We start from the raw sequence: 21,813 nt of genomic DNA, 5'->3' as shown, positions 1-21,813 counted from the left end.
GACTGTCTACCCGACCTATGTCCCTGATAACTTTATGTGCTTCCACCTGGTCTCCACTCCACGCTCCAGATGCTCCAGAGAAAATAATCCAACCTCTCCTGATAGCTAATGTAAGAAAATAACTGCAGGTGCAGGTACAAATCGAAGGTATTTATTCACAAAATGCTGGAGTAACTCAGCAGGTCAGGCAGCATCTCAGGAGAGAAGGAATGGGCGACGTTTTGAGTCGAGACCCTTCTTCAGACTGATGTCAGGGGGGCGGGACAAAGGAAGGATATAGGTGGAGACAGGAAGACAGTGGGAGAACTGGGAAGGGGAGGGGAAGAGAGGGACAGAGGAACTATCTAAAGTTGGAGAAGTCAATGTTCATACCGCTGGGCTGCAAGCTGCCCAGGCGAAATATGAGGTGCTGTTCCTCCAATTTCCGGTGGGACTCACGATGGCACTGGAGGAGGCCTGATAGCTAACACCCTCTAATCCAGGCAGCATTCTTTACCAATTGAGTTCAGAGTAAAATGCAATTTCCCCAGTGTATACGCTCTTTGGTCTGCCCGAGCTTTGTTGACCTCCCAGCGGAGCGAGCTGTCCGTGGGGGAATGTTACTGACTGGCCCGCTGCAGACTGCAGGAGTACGTGCTGAGGGTCGCACTGAAGCTCCGTGCAGCCAACGCCAAGGCCCTGTGGGGGAGGACCACAGTCTAGGGTCCTTCCGCTGCTGGACATGGGGGGCAGGGTGTGGTGGAGAGAGACGCCCATCCAAATAAGGGATACTGTGTAAATTTCAATGTAAATTTGGAAAGGAATACCTGTATTGAACGTGTAACCTTCGGAAATGTCGGATGGGGTTGTTAATAAGAAGATGTTTTGTAAATATTTATTACTTGAATAAAGTATTTTTTGATATCTTAAAAAATAAAAATAAAAATGTCTTCCTGTAAATAAGAGTATCAGAAGATATTATTGCCATGTCAGGCATCGCATTCAAACACGCGTGCTTTCTCTGCAGATGTGGATTACGTCACCCCCATGTGCTCGCAAGTTGTGTATGAGGGTCTCGTGGACGATGTATTCCGAATTAAATGCGGTGAGTGAATTTCTCCCACACTGCGTGCTGCGATTCGCTGTTACCAGTGAGCGATCTGCAGATGGGAAGCTTCTGTCCGTTCTATACAGAGCTGACAATGAGTGGTGGTGGGCAGAGATGTGTTGTGTGCACGGTGGGTTATTGCATGAACCTCACCGCCTATAGAAACATAGAAAATAGGTGCAGGAGTAGGCCATTCAATGGTCTACTCAATATGATCATGGCTGATCATCCTAAATCAGCACCCCGTTCCTGCTTTCTCCCCATATTCCTTAATTCCGTTAGCCCTAAGAGCTATATCTAACTCGCTCAAGTCTTTAGTTTGGAGATACAACATAGAAACAGGCCCTTCGGCCCACCGAGTCCACGCTAACACCATTCGCACTAGTTCTATGTTATCCCACTTTCTCATCCGCTCCTGACGCACTCGAGACACTGGCCAATTAACCTACAAACTCGCATGTCTTTGGGATGCCAACGAAATAAATCTGTATGGGAGTACGTGTGGGCAGAAGGGGATGGAGAAGCAAATGACAATGACCATTTAGAGTAAGTATGGGGCAAGGAGTACTTCATCTTTGCCTCTGAGCTTCACCGTGGGTGACGATATCTCATCGGGTAGTGTAACTGTTTCCCCGAGGCAGCACTCCTGATTTTGGACTTTAGGGATACAACAGGGAAAGAAACAACCCTTCGTGTCACCGAGTTCACGCCGACCATCGATCACCCCGTACACTAGCACTATCCTACACACTAGTGATCATTTACAATTTACAGAAGCCAAATAACCTACAAACCTGTACATCTTTAGAGTGTGGGAGGAAACCGGAGCACCCGGAGAAAACCCACACTGTCGTAGGGAAATGTACAAACTCTAATGCTGTGTCACTATGTCGCCCTGATTCTTTGATGCTTTGACTTTGCAAGAAGATCCCCATTCAAGTCAAGTCAATTTTATTTGTATAGCACATTTAAAAACAACCCACGTTGACCAAAGTGCTGTACATCTGATTAGGTACTAAGGAAAAAATGAAACATACAGTAGCACGCAAACATAACAGCACATACAAAACAGTTCACAGCGCCTCCTCAATGAGCCTCAAACGCTAGGGAGTAGAAATAGGTTTTGAGCCTGGACTTAAAGGAGTCGATGGAGGGGGCAGTTCTGATGGGGAGAGGGATGCTGTTCCACAGTCTAGGAGCTGCAACCGCAAAAGCGCGGTCACCCCTGAGCTTAAGCCTAGACCGCGGGATAGTGAGTAGCCCCAAGTCGGCCGACCTGAGGGACCTGGAGTTAGAGAGGTGGGTTAGAAGATTTTTGATGTAGCGGGGGGGGAATGTCCATTTAGGGCTTTATACGTGAATAGGAGGAGCTTGAGGTTGATTCTGTACCGTACAGGGAGCCAGTGGAGAGAAGCCAGAATCGGCGTGATGTGGTCCCTTTTACGGGTACCCGTCAGGAGTCTCGCTGCGGCGTTTTGGACCAGTTGCAGGGGGGCAGGGAAGATTGGCTGATCCCAGTGTATAGGGAGTTGCAGTAGTCTAGGCGGGAGGAAATGAAAGCGTGAATGATTTTTTCAGTGTCGTCGAATTGGAGGAAAGGTTTGATTTTAGCTATGGTTCGAAGTTGGAAGAAGCTGGCTTTTACCACAGCGTTGACTTGCTTGTCAAATTTTAATGCAGAGTCAAATATCACGCCGAGGTTTTTGACATGCGGTTTGACTAGGCAGGATAGGCTTCCAAGACTGCCTGTTATCGATTTGATGGAGTCAGGGGGGCCGAATAGGATGACCTCAGACTTGCTCTCGTTTAATTGGAGGAAGTTCTGGTGAATGGGAGGTGCAGGATCGGGTATGTGGACAATGACATCCTTTGTGCACAAGGAACTCTTAGTTAAATAGCACCAAATAATATCTTACAATACAATACAATATATCTTTATTGTCATTGTACAGGGGTACAACGAGATTTGGAATGCGCCTCCCATACGATGCATGCAATAAGTTAATTAGCTAGTCAGTATTAATTTAAACAACCCAATGAAACAAATTAGAACAGTTTTAAAACAGAATAAAGTGCAAGTAGATCTGTGCCGGTTCGCTGTGCGATGTGACCATCCGGCTCAGCAGGACCGGTTCATAGCAGCTATGGCCCTGGGGATGAAGCTGTTCCTGAGTCTGGAGGTGCGGGCGTAGAAGGCCTTGTATCGTCTGCCCGATGGTAGAAGTTTGAACAGACTGTTGCAGGGGTGTGAGGAGTCTTTGTGGATGCTGGTGGCTTTTCTGAGGCATCGTGTGTTGTAGATGCCCTCCAAGGCTGGTAGCTGTGTTCCGATAGTCCTCTGAGCTCTATGGACTACCCGCTGAAGAGCTTTCCTCTCTGCCTCGGTGCAGCTGAGATACTACACAGGGATGCCATGCGTTAGGTAGAGCGGTAAAATCCTTCAGTGATTTTAGCCGAAGAATCTGTGTCGGGGGTGAGTGGACAGGCAGTGTCTGCGTTTAACATCCTGACTAAAAGATAATGCGTGAGACAGCAGCTGGGCGACACAGTTTATAGACAATAGACAATAGGTGCAGGAGGATGCCATTCGGCCCTTCGAGCCAGCACCGCCATTCAATGTGATCATGGCTGATCATTCTCAATCAGTACCCCGTAGAGTTGCTGCTTTACAGCGCCAGACACCCGGGTGCGATCCTGACTATGGGTGCTGTCTGTACGGAGTTTGTACGTTCTCCCTGTACTGCGGGCTTTCTCTGGTTTCCTCCCACATTCCAATGACGTGCTGTTTTGTAGGTTAATCGGCTTCTATAGATTGTCCCAAGTGAGTAAGATAATGCTAGTGTACGGGGTGACCGCTGGTTGGCGTGGACCAAAGGGCCTGTATCTCTAAACTAAATTAAACTAAACGAAACTAAGGACCTCTCCCCGGTAAGTGTCCAGATTTTTGCTGCGCTTTCAATTCGAACGTGACTTCTGTCCAAAGTTTGTGACTTTGAGTGCTACCCGATGAGCCAGTATCGTACCTTGCCATTTTGACACTCACAAATGAGATGAACAAAGAACGGTACTCTAGCGCAGGCCTCTGCTTTCGCAGAGTGGTAGCCAGGTGACTGAACGGAATTAGTTTCGGCCTAATTGCTGTTGTTATACCGTCTAGACTGGGTCAGAGGAAGAGGAGTTGCACCTTTCACCCAACTGAATCTCTTGGTTTCACGGCGCTGTGCTGTACAGAACATGTCTGCTTTTTCGAGAAAGTAACTGGAATCTTTTCTTGATGAATTTCAGGGAGCGTGGACTTTGGCTCTGAGGTAACATCGTCAGAAAAAAGTGTGAAAGTGTTACTGAACTCTCAGGACAAGGTGAGAGAAAGATATAATTGGCCATGAAGCTAACACAGCCACGACAGTTTATAGACAATAGACAATAGGTGCAGGAGGAGGCCATTCGGCCCTTCGAGCCAGCACCGCCATTCAATGTGATCATGGCTGATCATTCTCAATCAGTACCCCGTTCCTGCCTTCTCCCCATATCCCCTGACTCCGCTATCCTTAAGAGCTCTATCTAGCTCTCTCTTGAATGCATTCAGAGAATTGGCCTCCACTGCCTTCTGAGGCAGAGAATTCCACAGATTCACAACTCTCTGACTGAAAAAGTTTTTCCTCATCTCACTTCTAAATGGCCTACCCCTTATTCTTAAACTGCGGCCCCTTGTTCTGGACTCCCCCAACATTGGGAACATGTTTCCTGCCTCTAACGTGTCCAACTCCTTAATAATCTTATACGTTTCGATAAGATCTCCTCTCATCCTTCTAAATTCCAGTGTATACAAGCCTAGTCGATCCAGTCTACATATCACACCAAGCATCTGACAAAGAACCTCTTGATTCTTTTACCTCTGAATTAGGCTGGAGGTTCAGCAATATCTCTGAAGCTGAGAACTCGGCACTCTTCTCGTTTCATCTCATCACTCACTGCAGAAAAAAAATCCCAAGTACAGCTTTACAACTCTGTCCTATTTGTGGTTTCTTGCTCGCTGGTTTTGTCCTGACTGAAGTCCATCAGCACTGAGGTTTAGAATAGAATGCTCTTTGGTGGTGTCCGTGACTGAGAAAATTCAGGTTCAACAGTTTTTAGTGATTCAAGGAATACTCTCAAACAGCTCGAAAAGCTAGACTAGCTTTTAAGCATAGATGTAGAAATAAAGAACTGCAGGTGCTGGTTTATACAAATGATAGACACAAAGTGCTAGAGTAACTCAGCAGCATCTCTGGAGAAAAAGGATGGGTGACCCTGACTACAGATGCTGTCTGTACGGAGTATGTACGTGCCCCCTGTGGCTGCGTGTTCTTTCTCCGGATGCTCCAGTTTCCTCCCACAGTCCAAAGACATACAGGTTTGCAGATTAATTGGCTTCTGGTAATTGTAAATTGTCCTTAGTGTGTAGGATAGTGTTTGTGTACGGGATCACTGGTTGGCACGGACTTGGTGGGCTGACGGGCTAAAGTCTAAAGACTAAATCTCCTCATCCTTCTCTTGACAGTCACTAGTCACCTCTTGTATCCACCACCACCCTTTGCTCTGTCAATCTCACTAAACCCTGTCACTTTTTGGCTGGGATTGTTTGGATTTTGCGACCAGCAAATAATTTTTAGATTTAGAGATACAGCGCAGAAACAGGCCCTTCGGCCCACCGGGTCGGCGCCGCCCAGCGATCCCCGCACATTAACACTATCCTAGCGGTAGCGCAGCGGTAGAGTTGCTGCTTTACAGCGAATGCAGGTTCGATCCTGACTACGGGTGCTGTATTGTAAGGAGTTTGTACGTTCTCCTCGGTTTCCTCCCACACTCCAAAGACGTACAGGTATGTAGGTTAATTTGACTGGGTAAATGTAAAAAATTGTCCCTAGTGTGTGTAGGATAGTGTTAATGTGCGGGGATCGCTGGGCGGCGCGGACTTGGTGGGCCGAAAAGGCCTGTTTCCTCGCTGTAAATATATGATGATCCTACACCCACTAGGGACAATTTTTACATTTGCCCAGCCAATTAACCTACAAACCTGCACGTCTTTGGAGTGTGGGAGGAAACCGAAGATCTCGGGGAAAACCCACGCAGGTCACGGGGAGAACATACAAACTCCGTACAGACGGCGCCCGTAGTCAGGATCGAACCTGAGTCTCCGGCGCTGCATTCGCTGTAAGGCAGCAACTCTACCGCTGCGCCACCGTGACGCTTAATTTTAGCTGAATTTACTCAATCACATATTTTCCACCCTCAGCCGGAAACGGAATTGTTTATTCACACCCATGGCTGATTTTTGCAGGTTTTCAAGGAGATTCGGAATGAACATTTCTCCAATGTGTTTGGGTTCCTGAGTCAGAAAGCAAGAAGGCTCCAAATGCAATATGACGTGAGTATCGATTGAAGAGAGAGGGAGGGACATATTATCTTTATGACCCATTGGTGTTAGCAATTAAAGGTGTTTCTATTAAACCAAATGCATTAAACAAGTGTCTTGGCACTTCTCTGAAGACAAGTCAGTGATTTTTTATCAGCATCCTCTCAAATTTTGAGTGGGGCCCAACAGGTAATTGGATTCTTGACTTCTATTGAAGCAACACTGAGCACCTTAAACAGAGGAGGGTGGAAGTTTTGTTAGGATTCATATCATATCATATCATATCATATATATACAGCCGGGAACAGGCCTTTTCGGCCCACCAAGTCCGTGCCGCCCAGCGATCCCCGTACATTAACACTATCCTACACCCACTAGGGACAATTTTTTTTACATTTACCCAGCCAATTAACCTACATACCTGTACGTCTTTGGAGTGTGGGAGGAAACCGAAGATCTCGGAGAAAACCCACGCAGGTCACGGGGAGAACGTACAAACTCCTTACAGTGCAGCACCCGTAGTCAGGATCGAACCTGAGTCTCCGGCGCTGCATTCGCTGTAAAGCAGCAACTCTACCGCTGCGCTACCGTACCGTCCAGTGACTTTTGCTGGAATGGTTGATAAAGATACAATTGGTATGTTGAATGTCCCTTCAGAAGAGGGATAAGGAGAAGTGGACATAGATCAGACCGTGAATGAGCTTGATTTGTTGTTCCATGCAGAAACGCCAAGGGATGGACATTAAACAGATGAAGGATTTTGTGTCTCAAGAACTAAAGAGCTTGAAGCAGGAGCATCGATTATTGAGTCTTCGTAAGTGCCCAAGATTAGGCATCTTGTGATTTTTAGTTTAGAGATACAGCGCGGAAACAAGCCCTTTCGGCCCACCGGGTCCGCACCGACCAGCGATCCCCGCCCATTAACACTATCCTATAAGAAGATAACTGCAGATGCTGGTACAAATCGAAGGTATTTATTCACAAATTGCTGGAGTAACTCAGCGGGTCAGGCAGCATCTCGGGAGAGAAGGAATGGGTGACGTTTCGGGTCGAGACCCGTCTTCAGACTGATGTCAGGGGGGCGGGACAAAGGAAGGATCACTATCCTACACCCACTAGGGACAATTTTTACATTTACCCAGCCAATTAACCTACATACCTGTACGTCTTTGGAGTGTGGGAGGAAACCGAAGATCTCGGAGAAAACCCACGCAGGTCACGGGGAGAACGTACAAACTCTGTACAGACAGCCCCCTTAGTCAGGATTGAACCCGGGTCTCCGGCGCTGCATTCACTGTGAGGCAGCAACTTTACCACTGTGCCACCGTGCCGCCCTAAGTGATGTGTAGGATAACCGTGCCATGGCGAATATGGGGTTGGTGGCATTGCTGTGCTTGAGTAGCAGGATTGCAGCTTCAGTCCTCCTTGTAAAAAAATAACATAGTTAAGCTGACCATCCACTGACTGGGCAAGCGCCATGTGAACAGAGTAAAAGTTGAGACATCATCTGCCCTCTGAGGGGCTTTAATGATCTCTCCTCATCGCTCTAAAAGGTTCCAGCCCTCCCTCTCTCTCCTGCTGATCTACCCAGGTTCTCTCAAGCACACCTTTCTTTCCAATCTCTGTCTCTCCCTCCGTTACCCACCTGCCTTTCCCTCCTCTACCTTCATTTTCTCTACATGTCAACTCCAGTGGTGACTATCTCCACCTCCCCACCTGATACATCTGCCAATCGCCCCTCCTTACCTAGATCCACCTTGCCAGTTCTTTCCCCAACCCTTCCCACCTCCCGCCTGCCATCTCTCCTCGACTCAGTCTTGAAGAAAGGTGTCAACCCAAAATGTCATCTGTCCCATTTTTCCTTCACAGATGTTACCTGACCCGCTGAGTTCCCCCTGCACTTTGGCATTTTGCTCAATATTCCAGTCTCAGTTGGTCACTTATATCACTTTTGTAATGGGGGACGTGAGACTGCAGATGCTGGAGCCTGGAGCGCAAAGGAAAATGCTGGAAGACCTCAGCGGGTCGAGCGGTATCTGTGGAGGGATAGTCGATGTTTCGGGCCGAGACCCTGCATCGGGTCAGAGAGTAGATGGAAGATGGCCAGTGTATGGAAATGAGGGAGAGAGGTGAAACATAGAGGCCAATAGGTCATAGGTGGAGGAAAGAACTGCAGATGCTGGTTTGATTCGAAGGTAGACACAAAATGCTGGAGTAACTCGGCGGGTCAGGCAGCATCTCTGGAGAGAAGGAATGGAAGAATGGAAGGGTCATGACCCGAAACGTCACCCATTCCTTCTCTCCAGAGATGCTGCCTGATCCGCCGAGTTACTCCAGCATTTTGTGTCTACCCAGGTCATAGGTGGACCCAGATAAGGGGGGGGAAGATGGAACCAGAAGGGGGAGGGTATCGGGAAGCGAACCAAGGGAAAAGAAACCCAGCTGGATGGGTATGTGAGTATTGGGCAGAATTAACAAGGCGGGGAAGGCTGATGAGTCGAGGGGATGAGGGGGACAGTAATGGAACAGTTGAACAAAGTGAGAGAGACCCTGGTGAGAGAGAGAAAGAACTACAAGCGAGGTGGGTTATCTAAACTTGGAAAATCGGATGTTCATAGCATTGGACTGAAAGCTACCCAAACAGAATCTGTGATGCTGTGCTTTGAGGTTGCGTTTGACCTCAGTGTGGGCAGTGGAGGACAGACAGATCGGTGTGGGAATCAAGAAAGAGAGTCGACATGACATGAACCCAGGAGCTCAAGATGGCTGTTGTGGACAGAATGCAGGCCATCTGCCCAACCGTCTACGTTTGGTCTCACACTTTAGAGTGTAGGCTTGGATCCTTTAGACTTCGGAGGTGTAGCAACTCTTCCGCGGTGCACTCTGCCAGCCCTGAAATACTGACCTACACTTAATCCCCCTTCTTCATAGATATTGGAGCATGCGAGTCAATTATGAAGAAGAAAACAAAGCAGGACTTTCAGGAGCTGCTGAAATCTGAGCATGGTATGATTCAGTGAGAGGCCAAGCAGATGTTTTGTGTTCATTGCAGTTAGTCTTTTCAATGTGCATGAAGGGATGAATGAATGAATGTATTTATTTATTTATCTATTTATTTATCTGTTTATTTATCTATTCATTTACCTATTTATTTATTAAACTATTTATTTATCAATTTATTTATTTATTAATCAATTTATTAATCAATTAATGTATTTAATTAATTAATTGATTGATTGATTGATTGGTTTATTGAAAGTCTCAAGGCCAGCGGGGTGACACAAGGTAGGAGGGGAGCTGGGTGAGCTGGGTGAGGGGAGGGGAGCTGGGTGAGCAGGGGAGCTGGGTGAGCAGGGGAGCTGGGTGAGCAGGGGAGCTGGGTGAGCAGGGGAGCTGGGTGAGGGGAGGGGAGCTGGGTGAGGGGAGGGGAGCTGGGTGAGCAGGGGAGCTGGGTGAGCAGGGGAGCTGGGTGAGGGGAGGGGAGCTGGGTGAGGAGGGGAGCTGGGTGAGGAGGGGAGCAGGGGAGCTGGGTGAGCAGGGGAGCTGGGTGAGGGGAGGGGAGCTGGGTGAGCAGGGGAGCTGGGTGAGCAGGGGAGCTGGGTGAGGGGAGGGGAGCTGGGTGAGGAGGGGAGCTGGGTGAGCAGGGGAGCTGGGTGAGCAGGGGAGCTGGGTGAGCAGGGGAGCTGGGTGAGCAGGGGAGCTGGGTGAGCAGGGGAGCTGGGTGAGCAGGGGAGCTGGGTGAGGGGAGCTGGGTGAGCAGGGGAGCTGGGTGAGGGGAGCTGGGTGAGCAGGGGAGCTGGGTGAGCAGGGGAGCTGGGTGAGGGGAGCTGGGTGAGCAGGGGAGCTGGGTGAGCAGGGGAGCTGGGTGAGCAGGGGAGCTGGGTGAGCAGGGGAGCTGGGTGAGCAGGGGAGCTGGGTGAGCAGGGGAGCTGGGTGAGCAGGGGAGCTGGGTGAGCAGGGGAGCTGGGTGAGCAGGGGAGCTGGGTGAGCAGGGGAGCTGGGTGAGCAGGGGAGCTGGGTGAGCAGGGGAGCTGGGTGAGCAGGGGAGCTGGGTGAGGGGAGGGGAGCTGGGTGAGGTGAGGGGAGCTGGGTGAGGGGAGGGGAGCTGGGTGAGGGGAGGGGAGCTGGGTGAGGTGAGGGGAGCTGGGTGAGGGGAGGGGAGCTGGGTGAGGGGAGGGGAGCTGGGTGAGGTGAGGGGAGCTGGGTGAGGTGAGGGGAGCTGGGTGAGGTGAGGGGAGCTGGGTGAGGTGAGGGGAGCTGGGTGAGGTGAGGGGAGCTGGGTGAGGTGAGGGGAGCTGGGTGAGGTGAGGGGAGCTGGGTGAGGTGAGGGGAGCTGGGTGAGGTGAGGGGAGCTGGGTGAGGTGAGGGGAGCTGGGTGAGGTGAGGGGAGCTGGGTGAGGTGAGGGGAGCTGGGTGAGGTGAGGGGAGCTGGGTGAGGTGGGGAGCTGGGTGAGGGGAGCTGGGTGAGCAAGAGAGCTGGGTGAGCAAAGAAGCAGCGATTACCTGACCCCAAAGCTGAGATTTGAAAAACCTTGAAGTCTGCAATTATTAATCATAGAACAGTAGAGCCACAACTCTTGTGTACTGCCACAGTATAATCTACTATTCTTACACTGTTGTACGATACAAGAGCGTACTTATGTACGCACTTAGTATGATTGTGCTTACATATAGTAAGATTTTATACTGAACTGTACGCAAAAAAGGAATATCACTGTCCCAAGGTACATGTGACTATAAAGTACAATTGAATCACAGGGACAGGCCCTTCAGCCCACAATGTCTGCTAAACAAGACTGTGGAAGTGGAGTTTTTACTCGGCATTCAGCTTTCTGGTGTAAGGTCGGCACAAGTTCCATTACGGGAGCTTATTCTATTGACGCACTTAATGATAGCCTTAATGCAAATGGGATTTGGATTGAATCGGGAAGAATTTCTTTTCTGTAAAATTCCAGTGACGATGATAAATATATTTTCCCCAAGCGAGCCAACTTTCAATGCCAGGAGTGTCTCGTCCCAAAAGGATGGGCAGTAAATACTGGCCTTCCAGAAACACCCAGATCCCACAAATGATTACACAAAAATGATAATGTTTGGAAGTTAAAACAATACGTAGAGGTGCCTACCAGAGAAGGGGCAGTGTTGGACCTCCTGTTAGGAAATGAGATGGGTCAGGTGACGGAGGTATGTGTTGAGGAGCACTTTGGGTCTAGTGATCATAATGCCATTAGTTTCAATATCATTATGGAGAAGGTCAAATCTGGACCAAGGGTTGAGATTTTGGATTGGAGAAAGGCTAATTTTGAGGAGATGAGAAAGGATTTAAAAGGAGTGAAATGGAAATTGTTGTTTTATGAAAAGGATATAGTAAAGAAATGGAGGATATTTAAAGGTGAAATTTTGAGAGTACAGAGTCTTTATGTCCCTGTTCGGTGGAAAGGAAAGAATAATAATTTGAAAGAGCCGTGGTTTTCCAGGGAAATTGGACACTTGGTTCGGAAAAAGAGGGAGATATACAATAAATATAAGCGGCAGGGAGTAAATGAGGTTTTTGAGGAATATAAAGAATGTAAAAGGAATCTTAAAAAGGAAATTAGAAAAGCGAAAAAAAGATATGAGGCTGCTTTGGCAAGTAATGTAAAAGTAAACCCCAAGGGGTTCTACAGATATGTCAATAGCAAAAGGATAGTGAGGGATAAAATTGGTCCATTAGAGAGTCAGAGTGGACAGCTATGTGCTGAGCCGGAAGAAATGGGGGAGATATTAAACAATTTCTTTTCTTCGGTATTTACCGAGGAGAAGGATATTGAATTATGTGAGGTAAGCGAAACAAGTAGAGTAGTGATGGAAATTAGGAGGATTAAAGAAGAGGAGGTACGGACACTTTTGAAGAATATAAAAGTGGATAAGTCTCCAGGTCCTGATAGGATATTCCCTAGGACATTGAGGGAAGTTAGTGCAGAAATAGCAGGGGCTATGACGGAAATATTTCAAACGTCATTAGAAACAGGGATGGTGCCGGAAGATTGGCGCATTGCGCATGTTGTGCCTTTGTTTAAAAAAGGTTCTAAAAGTAAACCTAGCAATTATAGACCTATTAGTTTGACGTCTGTGGTGGGAAAATTAATGGAAAAGATACTTGGGGACAATATATATAATTATTTGGATAATCAAGGCCTGATTAGAAACAGTCAACATGGATTTGTGCCTGGAAGGTCATGTTTGACTAATCTTCTTGAATTTTTTGAAGAGGTTACCAGGGAAATTGATAAGGGCAAGGCTGTGGATGTTGTCTATATGGACTTCAGTAAGGCATTTGACAAGGTTCCACATGGAAGGTTGATTAAGAAGGTTAAATCGTTGGGTATTAATAGTGAGGTTGCAAGATGGATTCAACAATGGCTGAATGGGAGATACCAGAGGGTAATGGTTGACAATTGTATGTCAGGTTGGAGGCCAGTGTCTAGTGGAGTGCCCCAAGGATCTGTGTTGGGTCCACTGTTGTTTGTCATTTACATTAATGATCTGGATGATGGTGTGGCAAATTGGATTAGTAAATATGCAGATGATACTAAGATAGGTGGAGTAGTTGATAGTGAGGTAGATTTTCAAAGTCTACAGAGAGACTTGGGCCTTTTGGAAGGGTGGGCTGAAAGATGGCAGATGGAGTTTAATGCTGATAAGTGTGAGGTGCTGCATTTTGGTAGGACAAATCAAAATAGGACGTACAGGGTAAATGGTAGGGAATTGAGGAATGCAGTGGAACAGAGGGATCTGGGAATAACTGCATTGTTCCCTGAAGGTGGAATCTCATGTGGATAGGGTGGTGAAGAAGGCGTTTGGTATGCTTGCCTTTATAAATCAGAGCATTGAGTATAGAAGTTGGGATGTAATGTTGAAATTGTACAGGGCATTGGTGAGGCCGAATCTGGAGTATGGTGTGCAGTTCTGGTCGCCAAATTATAGGAAGGATGTCGACAAAATGGAGAGGGTACAGAGGAGATTTACTAGAATGTTGCCTGGGTTTCAGCACTTAGGCTACAGAGAGAGGTTGAACAGGTTGGGTCTTTATTCTTTGGAGCGTAGAAGGTTGAGGGGGGACTTGATAGAGGTTTTTAAAATTTTGAGAGGGACGGACAGAGTTGACGTGGGTAGGCTTTTCCCTTTGAGAGTGGGGAAGATTCCAACAAGGGGACATAGCTTCAGAATTGAGGGACAAAGGTTTAGGGGTAACATGAGGGGGAACTTCTTTACTCAGAGGGTTGTGGCTGTATGGAATGGGCTTCCGGTGGAAGTGGTGGAGGCTGGCTCGATTTTATTATTTAAGAGTAAATTGGATAGGTATATGGATAGGAGGGGATTGGAGGGTTATGGTCTGAGTGCAGGTAGATGAGACTAGGTCAGGGAGAATGGTCGGCGTGGACTGGTAGGGCCGGACAGGCCTGTTTCCATGCTGTAGTTGTTATATGTTATATGTTATGTTATGGCTGCAAGGGCCTTCTGTCTCCTGGAAATTATCCTTGAAACGCACGTTCCGAAGACTAATTTCAGTTTTGTTATCAAATTATTGTAGTTCTTGAGTATGCGTTCTGTTCGTGTTCCGCTCACTGACTGACTTCTCCTCCCCAGCACTGTTGGAAGGGTTCGAGATCAGAGAGAGCACCACCTGTGTTGAGGAGCACATTAACAGGCAGGTATGTGTACCAGTATATGTGTATTAAGATCACTCGGCCATCCTCTAGAGGCCATTTGAAGTGAGACTACTGAGGTGTGCCTGTTTTACACCTTTTTTTTTTAGATTTAGATTTAGAGATACAATACAGAAAAAAACACAGAAACAGACCCTTCGGCCCACCGGTTCTGCACCGCCCAGTGATCCCCACACATTAACACTCCTATACCCACTACGGACAATTTTTACATTTACCAAGCCAATTAACCTACAAACTGTCTTTGGAGTGTGGGAGGAAACCGAAGATCTCGGAGAAAAGCCACGCAGGTCACGGGGAGAACGTACAAACTCCGTACAGACGGCGCCCGTAGTCAGGATCGAACCTGAGTCTCCGGCGCTGCATTCGCTGTAAGGCAGCAACTCTACCGCTGTGCCACCGTGCCGCATCTGTACTGAGTACTCTGTACTGATGTATTGAGTTCAAGTTAGGCATGTCACACGTTTGGCTAAGGAGGTGAACTGCCCCCTCCATCGACTCCTTTAAGTCCAGGCTCAAAACCTATTTCTACTCCCTAGCGTTTGAGGCCCTCTGAGGGGGCGCTGTGAACTGTTTATGTATGTGCTGTTATGTTTGTGTTTCTGTTCTTTCTTAGTACCTGAACTGATGTACAGCACTTTGGTCAACGTGGGATGTTTTTAAATGTGCTATACAAATAAAATTGACTTGACAATCACTTGGAAGGACAGAGGGAATGCTGGATTTAATCACCCTCATAAAACAGATCAGGAATTATGCTTGGGTAATAGGAAATCATCTTTATAACACATTTAAAGAACATGTGCAATTTACAGTGGTGAGGAAAATAAGTGTGGGTTCCCATTCCTGGCAGTCCCGGCTGTAAGTGTCCTTTTGCTCATCGGCAGAGACCAGAGTCAGGCTGTGATTTTCCTTCATCCAGTGCACCTGATCCACAGTTCAATGGAGGCATAGAGTTGTACAGCACAGAAATCCTTTAGCAAAGCAGTGCAGCAGTAGAGTTGCTGCCTTTCAGCGCCAGAGACCCGGGTTTGTTCTTGACTATTGTTGCTGTCTGTGCGGAGTTTGTACATTCTTTCTGCGACTGTGTGGGTTTTGTCCAGCTCCAGTTTCCTCCCAGGTTTCCAAATATGTTTGTAGGTTAATTGGCTTCTGTAAATTGTATAGGATCCTATTGTGTAGGATGTGAAACTGGGATAGGATAGAACTAGTGTAGTGGTGATCGTTAGTCAGAGCGGACTCGGTGGGGCAAAGGGCCAGTTTCCATGCTGTATCTCCAAACTAAACTAAACTAAAGTGAACGTCCATACTGACCTTGTGTAGGAAAATAACTGCAAATGCTGGTACAAATCGAAGGTATCACAAACTGCTGGAGTAACTCAGCAGGTCAGGCAGCATTTAGGAGAGAAGGAATGGGTGACGTATCGGGTCGAGACCCTTCTTCAGACTGAGGCACTCAGTCTGAAGAAGGGTCTCGACCCGAAACGTCACCCATTCCCTCTCTCCTGAGATGCTGCCTGACCTGCTGAGTTACTCCAGCATTTTGTGATACCTCCACACTGATCTTTGTGCCCATCTACACTAGTATCATTTTCTTGTATTAGATTTGATCCTTTGATGCCTTTCTTATTCAAGTGTCTATCTAAATATTTCTTATACGTTGTCATTGAAAACATCTGGCTTTCGCAAGTATTGGTTTGGTTGAAGGTCAATCAAAAGATAAGCTCTGTGGCATCGTAAACTGCTGACATTCTCCACACTCGACTAGTTTGTTTTTACTCTCTGCTGACTTGATTTTTTCAGATTTCTCCCTTTGAGAGTCTCCGGCTGATGTGTCTACTTTCGCTGACAGAAAATGGTGAGTTTGAAACCTTCAGAACACTAAGTCATTCCAAGGGTGGGGAGACTGTGAGGCAAGATCCCTGCAAATGTACACACTCACAAACACATGGCGACACGGTGGCGCAGCGGTAGAGTTGCTGCCTTGCAGTGCCAGGATTGAAGCACCGTCAGAGGAGCTGCACACACTAAAACTGCCCTCTGCAAAGGATTCTAGGAATGTATTTCAATATTGAATTGAATGACCTTTATTGTCATTCAAAATAAATTGAACGAAAACCATTTGCCACGCAGCCACCACAGTACAGAGTAAAAGACACAAGACACACAATTTTACACACAGACATCCATCACAGTGACTCCAGGCACCTCTTCACTGTGATGGAAGGCAAAGACATTTCTTCTCTCTTCCCCCATGCTTCTCCCACGGACAGATAGTTGGACTTCTGCCGAGGCGACCGACTCGCGCAGCCCCCGCAAGGAGTTGGAAGGTCCCGCGGCCGAGCTGCGCCGGGAAAGTCCCGCGGCCGAGCCTCGCCGGGCGATGTAAAGTCCCGCGGCCGAGCCGCGCCTCGAGGAAGAGATTTTCAATGAAGAACACAACTGTCTTTTTTAGTTTTTTATTGTTCAGAGATACAGTGCAGAAATAGGCCCTTCGGCCCACCGGGTCCGCGCTGACCAGCGATCTCATTAACACTATCCTACACACACTAGGGACAATTTTACATTTATCAAGCCAATTAACCTGCACGTCTTTGGAGTGCGGGAGGAAACCGAAGATCTCGGAGAAAACCCACGCGGGTCACGGGGAGAACGTACAAACTCGGTACAGACAGCACCCGTAGTCGGGATCGAACCCGGGTCTCCGGCGCTGCATTCGCTGTAAGGCTACGCCACCGTGAACGTGACTTTCCCAGCACCACCGGCAGCACGGTGGCGCAGCGGTAGAGTTGCTGCCTTACAGTGCCGGAGATCCGGGCTCGATCCCGACTCCGGGTGCTGTCTGTACGGAGTTTGTACGTTCTCCCCGTGACTGCTTGGGTTTTCTTTGAGACCTTCGGTTTCCTCCCACACTCCAAAGATGTACAGGTTTATAGGTTAATTGGCTTGGTACAATCTGTAGTGTGTTTAGGATAGTGTTAATGTGTGGGAATTGCTGGTCGGTGTGGACTCGGTGGGCCGAAGGGCTGTTGTGCACTGTATTTCTAAACTAAATATAAACTAAACAGGGACAACCACTTGCCCCCACCCTCTTCCTCAGCCTCCTGATCCTGATCTCCTCCCTGCTTCAGTTCCGATGGCCAATTTTCTCTCCCGTAAACTCCTCGGCCCATGCACTCATTTCCTGGCAACTGCTCCACCCTTGACCACCTGAACCTGCACAGAGTCGTGAACGCAGCCCAGTCCATCGCAGGCTCGTCACGTCCTTCTATCCAGTCCATTTACTTGGCCATGCATCAGTTAGGCTGGAAGTATTATCAAGGATGCCAGCCACCCTGGCCATTCCCTTTTCCCTCTTTACCTCTGGGAGAAGATACAGACTTGAAAGTCCGGTCTTAAGAACAGCTTCTACCACACCGCACTGAAAGGAAGCATGCAGGTACAGCAGGCAGTGAAGAAAGTCAATGGAATGTTGGCCTTCATAACTAGAGGAGTTGAGTATAGGAGCAAAGAGGTCCTTCTGCAGTTGTACAGGGCCCACATGGAGTACTGTGTGCAGTTATGGTCTCCAAATTTGAGGAAGAATATTCTTGCTATTGAGGGCGTGCAGCGTAGGTTTACTCGGTTAATTCCCGGAATGGCGGGACTGTCATATGTTGAAAGACTGGAGCGACTAGGCTTGTATACACTGGAATTTGGAAGGATGAGAGGAGATCTTATCGAAACGTATAAGATTATTAAGGGGTTGGACACGTTAGAGGCAGGAAACATGTTCCCAATGTTGGGGGAGTCCAGAACAAGGGGCCACAGTTTAAGAATAAGGGGTAGGCCATTTAGAACTGAGATGAGGAAAAACTTTTTCAGTCAGAGAGTTGTGATTCTGTGGAATTCTCTGCCTCAGAAGGCAGTGGAGGCCAATTCTCTGAATGCATTCAAGAGAGAGCTAGATAGAGCTCTTAAGGATAGCGGAGTCAGGGGGTATGGGGAGAAGGCAGGAACGGGGTACTGATTGAGAATGATCAGCCATGATCACATTGAACGGCGGTGCGTACAGGCTCGAAGGGCCGAATTGGCTCCTCCTGCACCTATAGTCTACTGTCTATTGTCTAAATCAACCACCTATTTCACATGTCCTTCCCAAAACTGCTGCCGCGCACCCTCACTAAAACTATACCGTTATTGTACTTTAGTTTTTGTTGCGCTGCGTCAGATTGCACGACAATCTCTTCGCCATTCTACTGTCTTGCATTTATCGTATCTATTATTACCAAGCACACTGTGTGGTCTGAGCTTCATGTGAACAAGGAATTTCCTTGTTGGTGAATATGACAGTAAACGAATCTGAATCTTGAGTAGAAAAGTGATGCATCGTGATCATATAGTGCAGACTCATGGAGCAATATATCATATCATATCATATATATACAGCGCGGAAACAGGCCTTTTCGGCCCACCAAGTCCAGCGATCCCCGCACATTAACACTATCCTACACCCACTAGGGACAATTTTTTACATTTACCCAGTCAAATTAACCTACATACCTGTACGTCTTTGGAGTGTGGGAGGAAACCGAAGATCTCGGAGAAAACCCACGCAGGTCACGGGGAGAACGTACAAACTCCTTACAGTGCAGCACCCGTAGTCAGGATCGAACCTGAGTCTCCGGCGCTGCATTCGCTGTAAAGCAGCAACTCTACCGCTGCGCTACCGGTATAGTTTGCACCTTCTTATAATAACTTGCAGTATTCTTGAAAAAATATCTTTTCACCCCTCTTGATTATTTCTCCAATTGTCCTTCATTTGTGTGAAGTGCTTCACATACTTGTACAACACAGGAAATAGTTTCTCCCTATTCACTGGGAGAATTCTAGGCACATCTTTTAAATGATTTGCTGTCACATAGTTGAATGACTTTTTCTTTAAAATGAAATGAGAATATTTCCGAGTTTTGTAATATATTGCCACATCAGAATCTCGGAGTTTAAAGTGCTGGAGGAACTCTGGGGGTCAAGCAACATCTAAGGAAGGGAATGACAGATGAAGGTCCTACCTGATGTTGCAGATGCCGCCTGACCCACTGAGTTATTTTTGTGCTCTAGACTCCAGCATCTGCAGTTTCTTGTATCTCCATTTCAGAATTGTCAGTTCTTTTGTAATATTCTTCTTGTGTACTTCCCCTTCAGGTCTGATTTCCAAAGATTATCGATCGTTGAAAACACAGTATCTGCAAGTAAGCGAAGGAAATCAATACTATTACAAGAGCGTTTGTGGGTGTGAACAGTTGGGGCTTTCCTGTTCTGGGATGGTGGGCTGCGTTGGGAGGTTTAGTGTGGGTCTTGTTGCTGCAATCTTTCTGCTGCCATTTTAAACCTGTTTTGGGATGGTGGGCTGCGTTGGGAGGCTTAGTGTGGGTCTTGTTGCTGCAATCTTTCTGCTGCCATTTTAAACCTGTTTTGGGATGGTGGGCTGCGTTGGGAGGCTTAGTGTGGGTCTTGTTGCTGCAATCTTTCTGCTGGCATTTTAAATCTGCACACAGCTCTGGAGTGGGACTTGAACCTGCAACTCCCTGACTCGAGAGATAGGATTATTTCGCCACTGCACCTGCTTTGGCGATGTAGATTAAGTGTGGAACATTAACACGGCAGCACTTAGAATCTGCGGCCACGCTGCTTGCCTTTTCTCTGTGATTTTACGATCTTTTCCACCGCTTGGAGAAAATCCCCGGCGTGAAAGTGGAAATGGAGAGATGGGAAGGCAGGAAGTGAGACTAAACGGGAACAGAGAGATTGCAGAAGGGGTTAGAAAGGGGGGGAGAAGAAAGGAAGTGAAAGGTACAACTGAGGAAAGGGTTAGGGAAAGAGAAAAGAGCAGTGGAAAAGGAAATAAGGGGGGGGGGGGAAGAGGGCTGGGAACGGACAGAATGAGTAAAGGGTTTGAGAAGACAGGGAGAACAAAGATGGGAGATGGTAGACTGAGAGGGCAGGGGGAAAGAGATAGAAGGCTCTCAGCCAATCTACAGCCAATGTGGACGGTGTCACTGTCCCTTGAGTACCTCGGTCTTCCCTAAGAGTGATGGTGATGTAAATGTCCCTCAGTTCCTCTGGGCACTTCAGTGCTGTAAAGCAGTGCAGTGGAATCTGATTCAGATCACCACGTTGGTGGGTGCTGCAATTACAGTTGTCAAGACCACACGAGCAGGTCGTGGTACGGACACGAAACTACACATCACTCAGCGGGCATCTCCATTCATTTAGCTGCCACAGAGAGCACTGGATGAGATGACACCCACACCCAGAGGCTGTGAGTGATCGCTGCATTGTCTGCACAGCTCTGAAACAGACGTGCTGATTGGATACACGATCCGGCATTAATGTCGCTCCAGCGAATAGCGGAATACTCTGCAGCCGGCCTCAACTCCCATCCATTATTGATCACCCTGGCGAGGTAGAAATGCACTACCGATGTCTTCATTTAACATAATGAAACCCGATTTTATAAATTAGCCTATAATGGGCGGCTTATGAGTGGTAACTTCTAGGATGAACTTTCAATATAATTCTGTGTCAGATGGCTGACCATTTCATTCATTTGGACAATGGTGAAGTATTGCCACGAAGCTTTAGTGAATCTGTTGTTGACTTTGTCTTTATAGAGTCATATAGTGTGGAAACAGGCCCTTTGACCCAACTTGCCCACACTGGCCAACATGTCCCATCTACACTAGTCCCACCTGCCTACATTTGGCCAATATCCCTCTAAACCTGTCCTATTCATATACCTGTAAATGCTTCTTAACCATTGTGATCGGACCTGCCTAAACCGCCACATCCGACAGCTCGTTCCATGCACCCACTACCCTTTGTGTGAAAAAGATTCCTATTAAATCTTTACCCCCTCACCTTAAACCTATGTCCTTGTCCTCTGGTTCTTGATTCCCCAACTCTGGGCAAGTGATTCTATGCTTCCGCCCTGAAGAAGGGTCTCGACCCGAAACGTCACCCATTCCTTCTCTCCTGAGATGCTGCCTGACCCGTTGAGTTTCTCCAGCATTTTGTGATACCTTCGATTTGTACCAGCATCTGCAGTTTTTTCCTGCACTACTATGCTTCCACCTGATCTTTTCCTCCCATGATTTTGTACCACATGTCTTTGCTCTCTGCTTTGTTACTGCCCGAGATCATTGCATCCAGCGGCAATTTCCTGTAGATGGGCCGCTGTTACTTGCTGTCCAAGATCTGTAACGCGGTTCATGTGTATCCCCAGAGCTATGGATACGAGCACCTCCTGACCTTTGCCAACCTGAAACAGATCGGATTGCTGACCGAGCAACAGTCCGGAGAAACTCTGACCGCAGTGGAGAGCACTATGGGCAAGCTTGTGACAGATAAAGCCGTGGGTAAGGAGCCACTCAACATGTAAAATGCGCATCGAAGACCTCAGGTTTAGAAACATAGAAAATAGGTGCAGGAGGAGGCCATTTGGCCCTTCGAGCCAGCACCGCCATTCATTGTGATCATGGCTGATGGCACGGTGGCGCAGCGGTAGAGTTGCTGCCTTACAGCGAATGCAGCGCCGGAGACTCAGGTTCGATCCTGACTACGGGCGCTGTCTGTACGGAGTT

General features: G+C 47.7%; 1 protein-coding gene across 3 annotated transcripts in view; it reads left to right on the top strand.

Moving 5' to 3' along the window:
* Positions 1-21,813, top strand: part of vps33b (VPS33B late endosome and lysosome associated) — a 48,012-nt gene that overhangs the window by 15,305 nt on the left and 10,894 nt on the right. For 2 of the 3 annotated variants that reach the window (XM_078429865.1, XM_078429864.1), the window contains exons 10-18: positions 1,007-1,084; positions 4,373-4,446; positions 6,408-6,494; positions 7,206-7,296; positions 9,414-9,488; positions 14,112-14,176; positions 15,995-16,049; positions 19,376-19,422; positions 21,456-21,588. In XM_078429865.1, coding sequence (XP_078285991.1) covers positions 1,007-1,084; positions 4,373-4,446; positions 6,408-6,494; positions 7,206-7,296; positions 9,414-9,488; positions 14,112-14,176; positions 15,995-16,049; positions 19,376-19,422; positions 21,456-21,588 — 705 coding nt within the window. The remainder of the gene's footprint in view (positions 1-1,006; positions 1,085-4,372; positions 4,447-6,407; positions 6,495-7,205; positions 7,297-9,413; positions 9,489-14,111; positions 14,177-15,994; positions 16,050-19,375; positions 19,423-21,455; positions 21,589-21,813) is intronic. The other variant, XM_078429866.1, reaches the window with a different exon arrangement.

Source organism: Rhinoraja longicauda, chromosome 38 (genome assembly GCF_053455715.1).
Source record: "Rhinoraja longicauda isolate Sanriku21f chromosome 38, sRhiLon1.1, whole genome shotgun sequence".
NCBI classification, from domain to species: Eukaryota; Metazoa; Chordata; class Chondrichthyes; order Rajiformes; family Arhynchobatidae; genus Rhinoraja; species Rhinoraja longicauda.
The sequence above is the reverse complement of the archived record's forward strand: the minus strand, read 5'-3'. Positions and strand labels throughout refer to the sequence as shown.